The sequence below is a fragment of the Scyliorhinus torazame genome, chromosome 7 (assembly GCF_047496885.1).
Source record: "Scyliorhinus torazame isolate Kashiwa2021f chromosome 7, sScyTor2.1, whole genome shotgun sequence".
NCBI lineage: Eukaryota > Metazoa > Chordata > Chondrichthyes > Carcharhiniformes > Scyliorhinidae > Scyliorhinus > Scyliorhinus torazame.
The window spans coordinates 205,340,500-205,360,510 of NC_092713.1; the positions used below are offsets into that span (position 1 = coordinate 205,340,500).

Genomic DNA, 20,011 nt, shown 5'->3' on the forward strand with positions numbered 1-20,011 from the left:
GAGATTAGAGAGGGCGTCCTGTAGGGGGACTAGCCTACAGGCTATGGTGACAGCCCCATTGCCGTTCTCACCGAGGAACTACACCACAAGCCCGGTGGTGGTGGCTACACTGAAGATTTGGGGACAGTGGAGACGGCATAGGGGAAAGACTGGAGCCTTCGGGGGGTCCCCGATAAGAAACAACCATAGGTTTGCCCCGGGGGGAATGGATGGGGGATATGGAATGTGGCAAAGAGCAGGAATAACGCAACTGAAAGATCTGTTTGTGGATGGGAAGTTCGCGAGTCTGGGAGCGCTGACCGAGAAATATGGGTTGCCCCAAGGGAATGCATTCAGGTATATGCAACTGAGGGCTTTTGCGAGGCAACAGGTGAGGGAATTCCCGCAGCTCCCGACACAAGAGGTGCAGGACAGAGTGATCTCAAAGACATGGGTGGGGGATGGTAAGGTGTCAGATATATATAGGGAAATGAGGGACGAAGGGGAGACTATGGTAGATGAACTAAAAGGGAAATGGGAAGAAGAGCTGGGGGAGGAGATCGAGGAGGGGCTGTGGGCAGATGCCCTAAGCAGGGTAAACTCGTCGTCCTCGTGTGCCAGGCTAAGCCTGATTCAGTTTAAGGTATTACACAGGGCACATATGACTGGAGCACGGCTCAGTAAATTTTTTGGGGTGGAGGATAGGTGTGCGAGGTGCTCGAGAAGCCCAGCGAATCATACCCATATGTTTTGGTCATGCCCGGCACTACAGGGGTTTTGGATGGGGGTGACAAAGGTGCTTTCAAAAGTAGTAGGAGTCCGGGTCGAACCAAGCTGGGGGTTGGCTATATTTGGGGTTGCACAAGAGCCAGGAGTGCAGGAGGCGAGAGAGGCCGATGTTTTGGCCTGTGCGTCCCTAGTAGCCCGGCGCAGGATATTGCTAATGTGGAAAGAAGCCAAGCCCCCGGGGGTGGAGACCTGGATAAATGACATGGCGGGGTTTATAAAGCTAGAGCGGATTAAGTTCGTCCTAAGGGGGTCGGCTCAAGGGTTCACCAGGCGGTGGCAACCGTTCGTCGAATACCTCGCAGAAAGAAAGACGGAATGGGAAAAAGAAGGCAGCAGCAGCAGCCCAGGATCGGGGGGGGGTGGGGGGGGGGGGGGAGGGGTGGGGGGGGGGGGGGGGGAGGGGGGGGGGGGGAGGAACCAGAAGGACTCTCAGGGATGTTAATATATACTGTATAATATGTATAGGTCGTTGCTACAGATAATTATATATTGGACTGTTAAATTATATTTTTGGAGAGTGTTACTTGTGATAAGGCAGTTGCCAATTAGGGCTAGTTTTCATTTTTGTTATTTATTATTTATTCATTTTTTGTTTATAATATAGGTCATTGTTATTTGTGTTGTTATAATATTGTGTAAAGGATGCACAATGTACTGTGTTGGTTGACCAAAAATTTTCAATAAAATATTTAATAAAAAAAAAAGGAAGGCAAAAAACAAAAAAGAAAAGGAGGCCCAAGCCATTGTGGAAGCTGTGCGACATTGGAGGCATTACCTGGCCGGCAGGAGATTCACTCTCCTCACTGACCAACGGTCGGTTGCCTTCATGTTCAATAACACACAGCGGGGCAAGGTCAAAAATGACAAGAAATTGAGGTGGAGGATCGAGCTCTCCACCTATAATTACGAGATGTTGTATCGCCCGCGGAAGCTCAACAAGCCCCCTGACGCCCTATCCCGCAGTACATGTGTTAGCGCACAAGTGGACAGACTCCGGGCTCTCCACTATGACCTCTGCCACCCGGGGGTCACCCGGTTCTTCCTTTTCATCAAGGCCCGCAACCTGCCGTACTCCATTGAGGAGGTCAGGACCGTCACCAGAGACTGCCAGGTATGCGCAGAGTGCAAGCCGCACTTCTACCAGCTAGATCGAGCGCACCTGGTGAAGGCCTCCCGCCCTTTTGAATGCCTCAGCGTGGACTTCAAAGGGCCCTTCCCCTCCACCGACTGCAACACGTACTTTCTGAATGTGATTGATGAGTACTCCTGGTTCCCTTTTGCCATCCCGTGCCCCGATATGACTTCTGCCACGGAAATTAAAGCCTTGCACAGCATCTTCACTCTGTTCGGTTTCCCCATCTACATCCACAGCGATCGGGGATCCTCTTTTATGAGCGATGAGCTGCGTCAGTTCCTGCACAGCAAGGGAATTGCCCCGAGCAGGACGACCAGCTACAACGCCCGGGGAAACGGACAGGTGGAGAGGGAGAATGGGACAGTCTGGAAGGCCACCCTGCTGGCCCTGCGGTCTAAATATCTCCCGGTCTCCCGTTAGCGGGAGGTCGTCCCCGACGTGCTCCACTCCATCCGATTGCTCCTCTGCACCGCAACTAACGAGATCCCTCACGAACGTGTGTTTGCCTTCCCCAGGAAGTCCACCTCCGGGGTCTCGCTCCCAACATGGCTGACAGTTCCTGGACCCATCCTCCTTCGGAAGCATGTGTGGACCCATAAGTCAGACCCCTTGGTCGAGAAAGTACACCTCCTACATGTGAACCCGCAGTACGTGGCACACCCCGACGGGCGCCAGAACACAGTCTCCCTCTGGGACCTGGCACCCGCTGGATCCCCACCCACGACCCACGACCTGACCCCCCCCCCGGTTGCCTCTTTCGCCCCTGCGCCACTCACCCTCCCCCCAGCGAACCTCACCGCAGCCCCGCCCCAGCAGGCTCCGTCCTCCCACTGGTTCCACTAAGGGGTGACGAAGACGAGGACAACACGCTCCCGGAGTCACAGGTGACCAAGTCGGTGCCCACATCACCACCAGGACTGAGGCGATCACAGAGGAGGGTCAAGGCCCCCGACACACTTAACTTGTAATGTTTTCCACCACACCCGCCGGACTCTTTTTTTTAACAGGGGGTGAATGTGGTAGTCACCACTAGTAGTATATTACATGTATTACGGCATTATATTAGAGGTACAGGGGTAAATCCCTGCCTGCTGGCTCCACCCAGTAGGCGGCGTATAAATGTGTGTGCTCTCCTGTGCTGCAGCCATTCTGGTTCCAGCTACAGGAGGCACAACATCTTGCTCAATAAAGCCTCGATTGTTCCACTATTCTCGTCTTTGTGGTAATTGATAATGCATCACCACCTCCTCTATCTCGCTCATGAGACGGTCATGTTCCTCCCTCCTTTCCCTATCCTCATGAGCCTTAAACAAAATAATTTCCCCCCCCCCGGACCACTTCCTTCAGTACTTCCCAAAAAATGGCCGCCGACACTGCCCCATTCTGTTTCAGCTCCATACTCCTTAATCACCGCCCGCACGTTATCACAATCACCTCCATCCGCCAACAACCCCGAATCAAGAATCAAACCTCCAACCCGGCCTCTGCTCTCGTCCCAATCAAAACCGAATCTCCAGCCAGTGGATGCATGGTCCGAGATAACTATCCCTGCATACTCTGCCCCCTCCACCCCAACCAAAATCCCAGATTCACTACAAAGTAATCAATCCTCGAATACACCTTATAGACGTGTGAAAAGAAGGAATACTCCCTTCCCCCTGGGTTCTGAAAGTGCCATGGATCCACCATACCCATTCTCTCCATAAACCCCCCCAGCTCCCTTGCCATTCGTACCCTACCTATCGACCTGGGGTTCGACCTATCCACCCTCGACTCCAGGACACAGTTAAAATTGCCTCCCATGATCAACTGGTGCGTGGCCAAATCTGGGATCGCTGCCAACAACCCCTTCATAAAGCCCACATCATCCCAATTTCCTGCAGAAAGACCACCCACGCTTTTAAGCTCCTGAGATGTGAAGACCCACAACCTTTTAACCGGCCCATTCCGTCCCCGGACGTTCCACGTTACCAGCCTTACCGGAGGCTTACGCCTCCATTCCCCTCTACTGTCCATCATCTTCCCCACTTGCCGCCCACCCCTTTAATTGCACCCTATACCTAGCCCATCCCAGATGACCCCCTTCTCCACTCCTGACCATGTCATCTCTCACCCCCTGCCACGTCGCAACAACCTCCCCCCCTTCCCCCTTCACCCCCCGCCCCCTCCCCAACCCGGCCACCGCTCTCAACCTTCTTCCCCACCACCTCACTTCCATTCACCAGCAACACCTGCTAGCGTGACAGCCCCTGCCCAAAGGCGCCTACCAATGACCTCCTCTCCCCCCACTCCTCAGCTCGAGGAAGAAGGCTCCCTGCTGACCTTACCCTCCCCCACCCACTCTTACATATTAATTATTGACAACTACTAGCTCAATACCAGCTAGAGAGCAGGACTCTCTCAGGGACTCCTGCACTATCTGCCTGGCCCTTTGGCCTGGCTGGCAATCATTTTCATTTTGCATAATTATACTTTATTTGTAAAGTATCTGAAAGAACATTACAATGGGGCAGCACGGTAGCACACTGGTTAGCACTGTTGCTTCACAGCGCCATGGACCCGGGTTCGATTCCCGTCTTGGGTCATTGTCTGTGTGCAGTCTACCCATTCTCCCCGTGTCTGCGTGGGTTTCCTCCGGCTGCTCCGGTTTCCCCCCACAAGTCCCGAAAGACGTGCTGTTCGGTAATTTGGACATTCTGAATTCTCCCTCAGTGTACCCGAACAGGCGCCGGAATGTGACGACTTGGGGCTTTTCACAGTAACTTCATTGCAGTGTTAACGTAAGCCTACTTGTGAGGCTAATAATTATGATAAACATTTCAAAATGGTCATCACAGAAAGTGTGATAATGTTCAGGTTTTCTTCATGCATCACGTTGTACTCTGAGATGCTTCAATACTGTAATGAATGGTTACTGTACCCTTAACACCATGTAGGTGATGCCCCTTTAAGACCGGGTTTGGAACCCTGGGGGACTCCGCCTCTGGCTCCGCCCACCAGGGAGCCGTATATAAGGTGACGCCCTGTAGGCAGCACTCAGTGAGCACCCATCTCTGTAGCTGGCTATTTCTCTGCTTATTAAAGCCTTCATTTACCATTCCACATTCTCGTGTCGTTATTAACGGTACGGTGGCGCACTGCTGCCTCATGACGCCGAAGACCCAGGTTGGATCCCGGCCCTGGGTACTGTTCATATGATGTTTGCACGTTCTCCCCGTGTCTCATCCCCATAAGCCAAAGATGTGCATGGTAGGTGGATTGGCCATGCGAAATTGTCCCTTAATTGGAAAAAACAGAATTGGGTACTTTAAATTAAATACATAAATAAATACGGTTCTTTGTGTAAAACATTTTTAAAAATGGGAAATGTGTCTGAAGAGAATTCCCCTTTCTGTGCCAACTGAAAAAATGATTGATTCACTCACATAATCTACTTGCACCATAAGTATATTTTGATGCTATTCATAATGCGTTGTTGCTAATTGAAAACAATGTTTAAAATTAGGAAAGGTTTGAACTAATTGAGTCCAAGTAACTTTATCTGTCATGCACAGGATTAAAGCACAAGGTCACATGTACAAATTAAGGACAACATAAAAAGGGGAATGCAGGAGGAACCTTCTTCTTTACGAGTGCAAGCATGTAGAATAGATTACTGGCATGCATGGTGGAACAAGAAACCTGCATCGGTTTTAAGAAAGTGCGGCAGTTCCATCTCTACATATGTGATTCAGGGTTGTTTGAAATGCAGCATAGGAATACTGAATTGATAAACTAGACGGAACCAAGACCTTCCCTTGCTTGGAACTGCTATTATGTTACTATGACATACAGAAGCCGCCTAGAAAATATTGCTTTATTATTTATACCGAAGTTTAGTATTGGAATAATCATTCAAACCAATAAGATTTTATTTTCTTGAGCTACCACTAAACATTCTTCCCATTATTATTTGTGGGATTTCACTGTGTGCAAATTAAAATCCCACATTTGTCAACAAATGCCTTCACTTGTTCTGATGTGCTTCGGGATGTTCTGAAGAGATGGTATGTAAATGTATGTTTTTCTTTTACCATGATCTAAGTTCTGTAAAATACTACTTTGACCATTAACCGTCTCTATTCATTTAGACCCGATTCCGCCATCCATCTATGTTTTGCCACCAACCTTTGAAGAGATTGATGTGAAGAAGACATCAACAATTGTGTGTCTGGCTGTTGGATTTTATCCTGAAAGCATTTTCTTTCGGTGGCTTGTCAATAGCCAGGTTAAAGCAGCTTCCAGATCGCAAACTCTACCATCGGCTCTAAATACAAATGGGAGCTATACTTCCAGGAGTGAGTTAACAGTTGCTGTAGATGAGTGGGAGACTGGCTCTGTGTACACCTGTGAAATTCAACATGTTTCACTATCATTTCCTATGAGGCACAGTTTGAGGAAAATAAATGGTAAGGACACTGTAGCCTAATTGTCTTTAACTATTTACTCCATATATTTTAATTAACATTAAATGTTCTAAAACCAAACGCAATTTTACTTTCAGTTTTTTCCAAAGATTTCACTTTCTCCTTCCTGCCAATCACTTCTTTCCCCTCAAAATTCTTTCACTTTCTAAAAGGTCTGAGTCCAGTTAAGCATGGAATTGTCCTACTCCTTCAAGTACGGTGCCCTCAGAGGGGATTGGTGACCGTGGGCTTCCATTTGATTGGCGCATGTTTATGTTTGGCAAAATACAACAGTGGTTTGCTGTTGCCTTCTGCAGTATGGCTAACCCGCTTTTTACTGCCTGCAATCAGGCCTATTGGAGGGATCTCTTCTTCTTAGCTTCCCTGTCTTGCGAGATGATGGGTATGTGCCAGTCGGTCGCCGATTGTTGGCAGCGTCTGGCTCTCTCTTTGCGGTGTCGCCTCATGTCTTGACAGCCACAGCGTCTCTTCTCTTTGCCTCTTTTCACTCCCTCCTTCACTGCCGTCCATCAGCTCTGGAGAACGCTGGCAACATGCTCCCAACACTTGTGGTCCATGTCACAGGACTTCTTGTTATGTTTGCAAACGTCTTTGAAGCCATTCCCCATGCAGCTCACATGTCCAAACAAACATGTCTCAATTGGAAGGATTTACAGACTGAAAATCAACCTGTTTGGCCGCAGTATGCACACACCTTCCATGGCCATCGAATCCTGAAGAGGAACTTGAACCCAGAGCTTGTGGCCCAGAGGGAGGGACGCTACCCACTACACCAGAAGACTTCCCGAAGCATGGAATACCATTCCAATATCTGAGCCGACTGAGTGTCTGTTGAATTCCTGTACATGACAGGAAGAATAGCTGAAGAGAAATCTTCTTACCTCTCTGTGCAGTTACAACCCCTCTTGTCCCAATGGGGATTTTAATTCTGCTCTTGTTAACATTAGTGTTTTGTTACCTGTGTGGTAGGTAACATGTGCTACTCAATCCTTGGTAAATGATGAGCTCTTCTGAATCTCGATGAAGAAGACTCAAACTCATCCAGTAGTAACAAAAGGTTTATTGAGTAACTATAACAATAATTGCATGAGTTCTTTACTTTAACTTTGATACTAGTGATAAGGCTAACAAGATCTAACTACAGTAACTATACGTAACTCCACTAGCCATCTAACCTAATCTGATACTGCCCTGGTCACAGTGCACCCAAGAGAGAGAGGGAGAGACACAATGTGGTTGCTTTTTTATATCCCTGTTGGTCCGGCCCTCGAATGATCATGTGGTGCTACTGATTACACATTAACCCCTTATGTACATGCACATACAGAGATCACTACATCCCCTTTGTTTTCTTGTGTTACATATTTTCTGTATGTGGTAAAGAAAATTGAACAAACATAATGGATGCAGTTTGCAACTGCATTACGTAAAATCAATGAGTTAATCAGTCAAATGTTAATACATTTAGTCTTTTATGTTTTTCTTCTCGTTTGCCTGAAACAGGTAGACAAATGATGTTATGTACAAGTTATGATGATATTGATGATTATACAAAGCCAATTAATATTTATGAGTCCAACCTTAATAAAACAAATTGTGAGATCAAACTTTATGAATTTGTTTGGTTGAGTTGCTTTCTTCTTCTGTTGTCAAAGTGGTGATGTTGATGTCGTCATTTCTTTGTGAGCGTTGTCAGTGTTCTTGCATTTGAGTGACCAACAAGTCATCATGAGGTGTTCGAATGGTCGAATCACTTTGTTGTCTGATTTAGACTTTCTTTCTTTTTTCTCTATGCTTGTGGTAGCGATTCTGTGTTACACCGTTGTCTGACCTGGACTTTTTCCTGTGCTTGCGGTATTGATTCTGTATGTCATCTTTGTTGTCTGACCTGGACTTTTTCCTGTGCTAGTGGTATTGATCTAATGTGTGATCTGCCTTGAAAGCTGGTGTGCTTGCTTGTTCTGGAGCAGATGTGAATTTGTGAGATCTTTTGTCATGCCATGGCATGTTTGTACTCTTGTCATTGTTTTGCAGTGTGCTGTGGCATTGTCCTTCATGTTGTATAGAGTTGTACCATGTTGTACAGGTCGTTGTTTCATTGTTGTTTCTGTTGTTTCTGTCTTTGTTGTTTTTGTTGTTCTTGTTGTTGTCGTTCTTGTTGTTGTCGCTCTTGTTGTTTTTGTCGTGCTTGTTGTTTCTGTTTTTGTTGTTTTTGTCGCTGTTCTTGTCGTTTTTCTTATTATGCTTGTTCTTTCTGTTATGCTTCTTGTTGTCTTTGTTGTTCTTGTTGTGCTGCATGTTGTTTTTGTTGTTGCTGTTGTTGTTCTTGTTTCTGCTGTGCGTCTTGCGGTGTTTATTGTTCTTGTTGCGCTCAATGAGTGTTCCGTGTGGATGATTTGAGTCATTGTCACAGTTATTGGTGTCAGTGCCCTTTGTGGTATCTGCTACATTGAGCGTATCTTCTTGAGAATTGTGAGAATGATCTGATGTTGCATTGATGTTGGTGACATCAGTCATTTGTGGTGGATTTGATTCCTCTTCTTTGCTTCCTTGGTACTCCTCATCTAGCTCATTTCTGGTTCACTTGAATCATCATTGATTTTGTGGTGCTCCTCTTCTGGAGTTATTTCTGGTTCATTTGAATCACCTGTGGTTTCTTGGTGCTCCTCTTCTGGAGTCAAAATCTTCAAGATTTCAATTGACATGGTCTCTCTGGACTCATGAGTAGCCCTCCTCTGATTGTCGAGTGCTTCTGTACAGACGAGTTAAGATCTGTCTCGCTGTGATCCTGCACATCCTGTATGTCAATTGTGATCACATTGTCACTATTCTCACATAGAGTGGGTAGACATTCAGTGTCTCCTTGTTGGTTAAATGAGCTGGGTAGACTTTCATAGTCTTTTTGTTGTTCACGTGAGCTTGGTAGACTTTCATAGACTGCTGCTGGTTGCTCAGATAAGATGGATAGACCGTCATAGTCTTGTTCATGCATGGCGTTCGCTTTGGAGTGTTTGCTTGCTTCTATTATGGAGTCTGTCACCGAGATGTCTGTGGAAGCTTGAGTCGCTCTCTCTGTGGAGTCTTTCATTGCTCTCTCTGTGGAGTCTTTCATCGCTCTCTCTGTGGAGTCATGCAGTGTTCTCGCTGAGGCGTCGATCTGTGCTCTCTCAATGGAGTCGTTCTGTGCTCTCTCTGTGGCGTCGTCTTCTTCTTGGGTATTTGACAGGTTACTGTCATCCACTGTATCGACGATCTGCCATTGCATCATGGTATTGGATTCATCTACCATGAGTAGAGTCGTGTTGAGCTTTTCAACCGTGTTGCTGATCCTGTGATCAGCATATCCAGATAACTCAGCCATGTCTGAGTAGCATTGTGTGTATTGTTCGATAGACAAATCATCTCTTGTTGTTTCAGAGTTGTCATCGTGCTCTTCACTTTGGGTGGTGCAGACTGCTTGTGCCAGGGTGTTGTGAAAGTTATTTTCAACTGCTGTTGTAAGTTCGGGCATTGGTCTGTCTTTTGAGGTAAGAAAATTGGGTTTTGCAGCTTTAAATTTCTTTTTTAAATTTTCGTGCATTTCCTTTTTAAGTGGGCGTGGTCCGAGTCCTCTGACATCATGCCGCTCGTGACGTCATGCGCAGGGCTCAATTGCGCATGTGCAATCCGAGTTTCCTTTACTGTGTGCTCTTTTCGCATCTGCGCATGCGCAACTTCTTGCGCATATGCCGAACACTGTTTCGCCGGTTTGCATCTTTTAGGGTAGTGCGCATGTACGTACTGGCCGGAACGTTCTCGTTCAAGATGGCTGACAATCAAAAAGTGCTGTTGCATCGAATGAGATTCTGCCTCTGCCTCGTGGTGAGTATTTGCGCCCTTTTTATCGATTTTGTTTTCTAGATAATGATTCTGTCTTTGTAAACACTCAAAGTATTGATTTTGTTTTTGTTCATAAGCAAGGCATTTTTGTATAGCGATTTCTAATGTTAAATACTTTTTTTGTGAAAGTTCTTCCCTCAAATTCTTTTCAGATAGTCCGTAAATTAATTGATCCAATATCATAGTATCTCTGAAATTAGCATAATTACAGCCTTGTGCTGGTACCTGGAGGCCTGTAATAAAATCAGTGATGGGCTCCCCGTTTCTCTGGCATCTAAGCCAAAAGATAAATCTTTCCAGCATCTCACCAGCCTGACTTTTACAAATTTTGCGATAATCACTTTAAATTTAGTTTTGTCTTCACCTTCCAAGAAATTAAAGGAGTTATAGATCTCTATAGCTTCATGTCCTGCTCTTCCGAGTAGTATCGCTATTTTCCTTTCTTCAGAGACCGTGTTTAAATTATTAGCTGCCACATATACTTGGAACTTTTGTATAATCATTTTCCAGTTATTACTTAAGTTACCGTCAGTTTTCAGCTGCATTGATACTTGAACGCGGTCCATCGAATCGTTTAGTTGTCGGATCCATCGCCTGCGAAGTCTTCCACAGTCGAATATCCAGTCAGAATTTTCTTCTCTCTTTTTTGTCTAACCTAATCGAACTAGTTCTGTTAAAGCCAACATGCCTGTGTGGTAGGTAACATGTGCTACTCAATCCTTGGTAAATGATGAGGTCTTCTGAATCTTGATGAAGAAGACTCAAACTCATCCAGTAGTAACAAAAGGTTTATTGAGTAACTATAACAATAATTGCATGAGTTCTTTACTTTAACTTTGATACTAGTGATAAGGTTGACAAGATCTAACTACAGTAACTGTAGGTAACTCCACTAGCCATCTAAACTAATCTGATACTGCCCTGGGCACAGTGCACCCAAGAGACTGAGGGAGAGACACAATGTGGTTGCTTTTTTAAACCACTGCTGTCCCTCTAGTGATGTGGTGCTACTGATTACACATTAACCCCTTATGTACATGCACATACAGAGATCACTACAATTAGTAAAGAAGCAGAGATAAATAAACAGTGGGGCAATTATGGATACAAATTGTTAATCGACTATATTACAGTTTGAAATCTTTTAATGAGGAATCATTTTTATTAACAACAAAGTTAGTTAAAAAACAAAGCCTTTTTTAATGAGTTACTCAATTGCCTTGAAAGTTGTAGGTTTGGTCATTATTCAGGGTAGTCACAAAGATATGGGGGAAAATATAAAATGATAGTCTTCTATAATTTGGCAAAATGGAATAATGTTCCAATGACATTGATTTCCAGCAGATTTAATTGAAAAAGTTAGGAAACATTTGGGAGATTATTTGCCATGATAGCGATTGGCCAGACGAGTGTTGACAAGAGGTAGGTAATCTGCACCAAACACTGGGATTGATGGACTGACAGTGACATAGCATTATTTTGAACTGTGAAGAGCACAGTGTAGAACTCCAAAAGAATATAGGCAAGTTTGTGGAATGTGAGGGTCAGGCAGCACATGAAGTTCATGCAGGGAAAACTTTTCCACACAAGTGGTTGGGCTGTGGAATGCTCTGCCTCAGAGTGTGGAGAAGGCAGATTCAATTGATGCACTCAGAAAGTGAAACTGTGCAGGGTTATGGGGAGCAGAACGGGCAATGTCCGAAATGAATTGTTCATTCAGCAAGCCGGTGCAGTCACAATGGGCTGAGTGACCTTCTGCTTTGTCACAATCCTGGGATTCTGTGAAGTAAGAAAGATTTTCATGTTGTATCCATGTATTGGAGTCTTTACTCATTTACCTTCTGGGATCAAGAGGAAAGTTTTATATTTCTCTTCTTGGAAGCCATGCCCACTTGTTCGTATTCCTAACTAGTTTATGGAAATAAGGAAGAGTACCTTATCGGAAGGGAATGAACCGAAAAGCCCAACCTCCCTCCATTCTACCGTGCATTCTTAGCTTATTATTTCCAATGAGTTGTCTATTTATCAGACACAGCATAGGGTGTGGTAATCAACTCATGTCACCTTACACTGCTTGTCAATTAATCATTGGCCCCGAATTCCACCGTCCCAGGTTGGGCATACAGAGACAAGAGAATTCCCGACTTTGTGAACCCAACCTGTAAAATGGCCGCCTGAAATGTCTGATTTTCAGTCAAGGAGTTGCAGGTTGGAATTGCAGTTGGGGATGGGCCACCCAGAAACTGGTGAGGCGTCAGAGGCAGACCTGGTACAGGTTTGGCGACTCGGACACATTTAAAAAGGCCCTTCAGTGTTGTCAGTTCAAATGTTACTACGTGAATGCAGCACATCTATGGCCAGCACGGTGGCGCAGTGGTTAGCACTGCTACATCACGGCGCCGAGGACCTGGGTTCGATCCCGGCCCCGGGTCACTGTCCATGTGGAGTTTGCACATTCTCCCCGTGTCTGCGTGGGTTTCACCCCCACAACCCAAACATGTGCAGGGTAAGGAAATTGGCCACGCTAAATTGCCCCTTAATTGGAAAAGAAAATTGGGTACTCGAAATTTATTTTTAAAAATTGAATGCAACACACCTGGTAGTCTTGGAAATGTTACTGTCAGGTGAGTGTCAAAGCTGCAAATGTTGCCAACTGTTGGATTATCTTAGAACTGGTGGCCCATCACAGGTGTCCCCTGTGGGACAATTGTTAATGATGCTTCCTAATCAAAAGTGTGCCGAACTAAACCACTGAGGAGTTTCTCAAGACACAGTCATGGAGATGGCATTTGTTTGCCACCATGACTCGATACAGATAAGGTGCAGTTATTTAATAAGCGGGTGATTGAACAGCATTACCATGTCCAATATCCTATCCACTTGTCCTATTGTGTTGGGAAAACAAAGGTAGTTTTAAGGGATTTATATTTGTATTGGTAAACATTAGAAATAAGGTTTAGTTTTAAGTGGATTTAATTTAGTGTTTATGTGTAAGGAAGGGTAAACCTACAGTTAGATTCCTGCTGGACAATGGTGTTTGTATGTGTGAGGGTTTTGGTTTCAATTCAAACTGTGCTTCTATTGTGCTGAAGAGCGGTTACGGCGTGAAAAGTAATGAAAAGCTTGGAGAAGCACAAGGCCATTACTTAATAACCGGGGGCCTTTGTAAGGTAGAAAGGATTTTTCAGCTTAGTTTTAGCTGAATATATTGCAGTTGGAAATGGGTAGTGAGCGAGAAGGCAGCTCCCACCATGCTGCTGGAGGCAGTTGGTTGAGAAGGTTAAAGAGGGAAGATTTCTCTCAGTTGTGATAGAAGAAAGCCGTACCATGGAGTAGTGGTTAAGAAAACAAGCGCAGAGAGCTAAAGTCCAGCAAGAAATTAAGAGACCTTTCCAAGAAGCCCGAGGTTAAAGGGTGTGGAAGAGAGTTCAGCAAAGACAGACAGAGCTGAGAAGAAGAGTGAAATGCCAGAAGGATATCTGAAGTAATTTTCAGTCTTGTGAGACATTACTACATTTTGGGAGACACAGGCCCCTAAATTCCGCCGAGTGGCAATCTCTGGTGGAGGGGGGTGGGTCCGAGAGGGAGGGAGGGAGGAAAGGAATGGGAGGGGGCTTAGTCCGGAAGGGGTGGAGTCGGACTGGGTTGCACCAGGCGGGTGGAGTCAGGCCAGGTCGGATGTGGGGGTGGTGTGGTGGGTCCCCTGGGGTTGTCGCATTTGTAGGGGCTGTCCCATGTGAAGCTGTTTAAATAGTTACTCTGGAGTTAGAAGGGTAAAACAGGCAGAACCATTTGAAGCTAGCGATTTAAATTGCTTCCGTTGGGTGGTTCCCAACCCAGGGCAATTGTCCAGAGCAAGTTAGCCCTTCTGACCAATTGCCAGGTAAACCCTTACTTGGGACTTTCCGAGAGGACTTCCCAGCATCATTGGGGTGCTCCCTAAACGCAATGCTGGGGATTCAGGTAGTTATGGGCCATTATTTGAAATAATCATGAAAATCGGTGGCTAGATCCTGGAGCATTTAAGACAAAAGAAATCCTGAAGAGGGAGGTGTACAATCTCAAAGTGAAAATTTGACAGAATCAGCCAAGAGAAAGCATTGCTTAAACAAAGATTTGAAAGTGGATCATTTTGGAAACGGAATTTGAAAACATTCATGTAGAAGTCGGAGGTCAGTGAAACAAGTTGGCCCATGGTATAAGAATCATCTGGGGGGATTTTGAGGAGAAATCCACAGACATTCACTTGGGTTCAGAGTGGAGGGTGTGTCTTACCAAAGACATCTTGTGTGCTTAAAGGGACTGTATGTTCCTGAGACCATTATTGATTAAGATATACATTGTAACCCATGTTAACCTTAAAATCTGTGTATATTTGGTTTTTTAAAAAATAATTTTTAATAAGGTTTTCACAGAATATCAATAACAAAATGAAAAAGGAACCCAACAGGGTTAAATACAAAACAGTCAAAAAACAACCCTCCATACCCCGCTCCCCCCTGTACATAAATAATAAATTAACACCCCGACTTAACACAAAGCCAACATAGCAAATATATACACCCCCTCAGATCCCCCAGGGTAAATAAACATAAATAAAGTAAACCCCCCCCCCCCCACGAGTTGCTGCTGCCATTGACCAATGTCTACCGTTCTGCCAGGAAGTCTAAGAACGGTTGCCACCGCCTGAAGAACCCTTGTGCTGACCCTCTCAAGGCGAATTTCACCCTCTCCAACTTAATAAACTCCGCCATATCGTTGATCCAGGATTTCAAGCTTGGGGGCCTCGTATCTTTCCACTGAAAATGAATCCTCTGCCGGGCTACCAGGGACGCAAAGGCGAGAATACCGGCCTCTTGTGCCTCCTGCACTCCCGGCTCCTCTGCCACCCCAAATATTGCGAGCCCCCAGCCCGGTTTGACCCTGGATCCTACCACCCTCGACACCGTCCTCGCTATGCCCTTCCAAAATTCCTCCAGCGCTGGGCATGCCCAGAACATATGGGTGTGGTTTGCTGGGCACCCTGAGCGCATAACACACCTGTCCTCACCCCCCAAAAACTGGCTCATCCTTGCCCCGGTCATGTGTGCCCTGTGCAGCATCTTAAACTGTATGAGCCTCATACACGATGAGGAAGAGTTCACCCTCCCTAGGGCATCTGCCCACGTCCCTTCCTCGAACTCCTCCCCCAACTCCTCATCCCACTTACCTTTCAACTCCATCACCGAGGCCGCCTCCTCCTCCTATATCACCTGGTAAGTTTCCGAGATCTTCCCCACTCCCACCCACCCCCCCCCGAGAGCACCCTGTCCTGTACTGTGTGTGGCAGCAGCCGCGGGAATTCCACCACCTGCCGCCTGGCAAACGCCCTTACCTGTAAGTACCTGAAGGTGTTCCCCGGGGGGGGGAGCCCATACTTCTCCTCCAACTCACCCAGGTTCGTGAACTTCCCGTCCACAAACAGGTCTCTCAACCTTCGTATCCCTGCCCTGTGCCATCCTGAAAACCCTCCATCTGTCCTCCCTGGGACGAACCGGTGGTTCCCCCGTATTGGGGTCCACACCGAGGTCCCAACTTCCCCCCTGTGCCGCCTCCACTGCCCCCAGAGTTTGAGGGCAGCCGCCACTACCGGGCTCGTGGTATACCTCCTTGGAGGGAGCGGCACCGGCGCCGTTGCCAGCGCCCCCAGACTCGTGCCCTCACAGGATGCCGTCTCCAGCCTCTTCCATGCAGCCCCCTCCCCCTCCATCACCCACCTGCGCACCATCGTCGCATTGGCGGCCCAGTAGTACCCACAGAGGTTGGGCAATGCCAGCCCCCTCCATCTCTACTCCGCTCCAGGAACACCCTTCTCACCCTCAGAGTCCCTCGCGCCCACACAAACCCCATTATGCTCCTGTTGACCCACCTAAAAAAGGCCTTCCGGATAAACACGGGGAGGCACTGGAACAGGAACAAAACCTTGGGAGCACCGTCATTTTGACTGACTGCACCCTACCCGCCAAGGACAGCGGCAACGCGTCCCACCTCTTGAACTCCTCCTCCATTTGCTCCACCATCCTTGTGAAATTAAGCCTATGCAGGGCCCCCCTGCTCCTGGTCACCTGGACCCCCAAATACCTGAAGCTCCTCTCCAGCCTTTTTAGTGGGAGCTCGCCAATCCCCCTCTCCTGGTCCCCTGGGTGAACCACGAACAGCTCGCTCTTCCCCATGTTGAGCTTGTACCCCGGGAAATCCCCGAATTCCCTGAGGATCCTCGTTAACTCCGACATTCCCCCCATCGGGTCCGCCACAAAAAACAGCAAGTCGTCCGCATAGAGCGACACCCTATGCTCCTCCCCACCCCGCACCAGCCCCCTCCAGTTCCTCGACTCCCTCAGTGCCATAGCCAGGGGTTCAATCGCCAGTGCAAAGAGCAGGGGGTCAGGGGACACCCCTGCCTCGTCCCTCGGTGCAACCGAAAGTACTCAGACCTCCTCCTGTTCGTGGCCACACTCACCATCGGGACCTCATACAACAGCCTGACCCACCTGACAAACCCCTCCCCAAACCCAAACCTCTTCAGCACATCCCACAGTTACCCCCACTCTACCCTATCGAAGGCTTTCTCAGCGTCCATCGACACCACTATCTCCACCTCCCCTTCACGAACCCCGTCTCGTCTTCATGGATGACCTGCGGCACACAATCCTCGTGGCTAAGACCTTCGCCAGCACCTTGGCATCTAGGTTTAGCAACGAAATCGGCCTGTAAGACCCACATTGCAGGGGATCCTTGTCCCTCTTCAGGATCAAGGAGATCAGTGCCCGGGACATCGTCGGGGGCAAGGCCCCCCCCCCCCCCCTCCCTTGCCTCATTAAAGGTCCTAACTAGCAACGGGCCCAACAGGTCTTTATATTTTTTACAGAATTCGACCGGGAAACCGTCTGGCCCCAGTGCCTTCCCCACCTGCATGCACCCTATCCCTTTGGTCAGCTCCTCCAGCCCAATCGGGGCCCCCAATCCCGCCACCAGTCCCTCCTCCACCTTCGAAAACCTCAATTGGACCAGAAAGCGGCCCATCCCTCCCTCCTCCAGTGGGGGCTCGGACCGATACAATTCCTCATAAAAGTCCCTGAAGACCCCATTGATGCCAGCTCCACTCCGCACCACACCGTCTCCCCTATCCTTAACTCCCCCGATCTCCCTAGCTGCGTCCCGTTTCCGAAGCTGATGCGCCAGCATCCGGCTTGCCTTTTCCCCATACTCATAAATCGACCCCAGGGCCTTCCTCCACTGCGCCTCCGCCTTCCTGGTGGTCACCAGGTCGAATTCGGCCTGGAGGCTGCGCCTCTTCCTCAACAATCCTTCCTCAGGCACCTCCACAAACCTCCTGTCTACCCTCACCATCTCCCCCATCAGCCTCTCCCTCTCCCCCCGCTCCCTCCTCTCCTTGTGGGCCCTAATGGAGATCAGCTCTCCCCTAACCACCGCCTTCAGCGCCTCCCATACCATCCCCACTCGGAACTCCCCGTTATCGTTGGTCTCCAGGTATCTCTCTATGCTTCCTCGGACCCGCTCACTCACCTCCTCGTCCGCCAACAGCCCCACCTCCAAGCGCCACAATGGGCGCTGGTCCCTCTCCTCCCCCAGCTCTAAGTCCACCCAATGTGGGGCATGATCCGAAATGGCTATCGCCGAGTACTCAGTATCCTCTACTCTCGCTATCAGTGCCCTACGCATAATAAAGAAGTCGATCCGAGAGTAAGCCTTATGGACATGTGAGAAGAATGAAAATTCCCTAGCCCCCAGCCTTGCCAATCTCCAAGGGTCCACCCCTCCCATCTGGTCCGTAAACCCCCTCAGCACCTTAGCAGCCGCCGGCTTCCTACCCGTCCTAGACCTGGAGCGATCCAGTGCCGGATCCAACACCGAGTTAAAGTCTCCCCCCATTATCAGGCCCCCCACTTCCAAGTCTGGGATCCGACCCAACATACGCCGCATAAAACCCGCATCGTCCCAGTTCGGGGCATACACATTGACCAGTACCACCCTCTCTCCCTGCAGCTTACCACTTACCATTACATACCTGCCGCCATTGTCTGCCACAATGCTCGACGCCTCGAACGACTCTTTCTTTCCCACCAAGATCGCCACCCCCTGATTTTTGGCATCTAGCCCCGAATGAAACACCTGACCTACCCACCCTTTCCTCAGTATTACCTGGTCTGCCACCTTCTGGTGTGTCTCCTGGAGCATGACCACATCCGCCTTCAGCCCCTTCAGATGCGCGAACACGCGGGCCCGCTTAACCGATCCGTTCAGTCCCCTTACATTCCAGGTTATCAGCCGGATCGGGGGGCTACCCGCCCCCCCCCTCCCCCGCCGACTAGCCATAACCCCTCCTCGGCCAGCCACGCGCCCGCACCCCGCGCCCGGCCCGTTCCCCACGGCGGCAGACCCCCATTTTCGACCCCCCCCCCCACTCGCTCCAGCTCCCCCTTGACCATAGCAGCAGCAACTCGATTCCCCCCACCCACCCTCGGCTAGGACCCCTCCTAGCTGCTTTACTCCCCCCAAATGCACTTCCGCAAGTCATCTGACTCCTGCTGACCCCGGCCACTCCCGCCTCTCCTTCGACTTCTCCCATTGTGTGACACACCCTCCTCTTCCATTCCCCATCCGCAGGCTCTCCACCTCCCCCTTCCATCCCAAGCACGGGAAACAACCCTCGCTTCCCCGCCCTGGCCCCGCCCCCTCCAGTCTTCAGCGCGGGAAAAAGCCTGCGCTTACCACCTACCCGGCCCCGCCACCTTTGACGCAGCTCCTTTTACAGGCCCAGTCCCCTCACCCCCGACTCGGGCCTCCCCCTCCCCCGCGGGGCCCCATCACACTGCCGGCCATCCACTCATGTTCCATTTGCTTACCCCCCTCCAAGAGCACCCTCGGCCAACCCAACCAAAACAGTGCCCAACCCGCCCGAACCACCCTCACCAAACCAGAAAGAAGAAGAAAAAAAAAAGATAAAAAAACAAGAGCAAAGGACCCCCCCCCACAAAAAGGAACATATCAACCGCAATCCCCAAACGTCCATCCCGACCCTCAATCTGTGTCCAACTTCTCGGCCTGAACAAAGGCCCACGCCTCCTCCGGAGACTCAAAATAATGGTGCCGGTCCTTGTAGGTGACCCACAGTCGCGCCGGCTGCAGCATGCCAAACTTTACCCCCTTCCTGTGCAGCACCGCCTTCGTCGATTGTACCCGGCCCTCCTCTTCGCCACCTCCACACTCCAGTCCTGGTATGTTCGAAACTCCGCGTTCTCCCACCTGCTGCTCCTCTCCTTCTTGGCCCACCTGAGCACACACTCCCGATCAGAAACCGATGAAACCGCACCAGCACCGCCCGCGGAGGCTCATTAGCCTTGGGCCTCCTCGCTAGCACTCTATGGGCCCCTTCCAGCTCCAGGGGCCCCTGGAAGGACCCCGCTCCCATCAGCGAGTTTAACATGGTGGCCACATAGGCCCCCACGCCCGGCCCCTCCAGCCCCTCCGGGAGGCCCAGAATCCGCAAGTTCTTCCGCCTCGACCGATTCTCCATCTCCTCGAACCGCTCCTGCCATTTCTTGTGGAGCGCCTCGTGCGCCTCCACCTTTACCGCCAGGCCTAAGATCTCGCCCTCATTGTCAGAGATTTTTTGTCGGGCCTCGCGGATCGCCACCCGCTGGGCCGTCTGTGTCTCCAGCAGCTTATCAATAGAAGCCTTCATTGGCTCTAGCAGGTCCGC

The 20,011-nt window shown here is 49.1% G+C and overlaps 1 gene segment (V, D, J or C); it reads left to right on the forward strand.

Annotated features, from left to right (window-relative positions):
- LOC140427433 (Ig gamma-2C chain C region-like) overlaps nucleotides 1-20,011 on the forward strand; it is a 61,953-nt gene that overhangs the window by 14,587 nt on the left and 27,355 nt on the right. Inside the window, 1 exon segment of the C gene segment in view lies at nucleotides 6,034-6,351. Within this exon segment, the coding sequence occupies nucleotides 6,034-6,351 (318 nt within the window).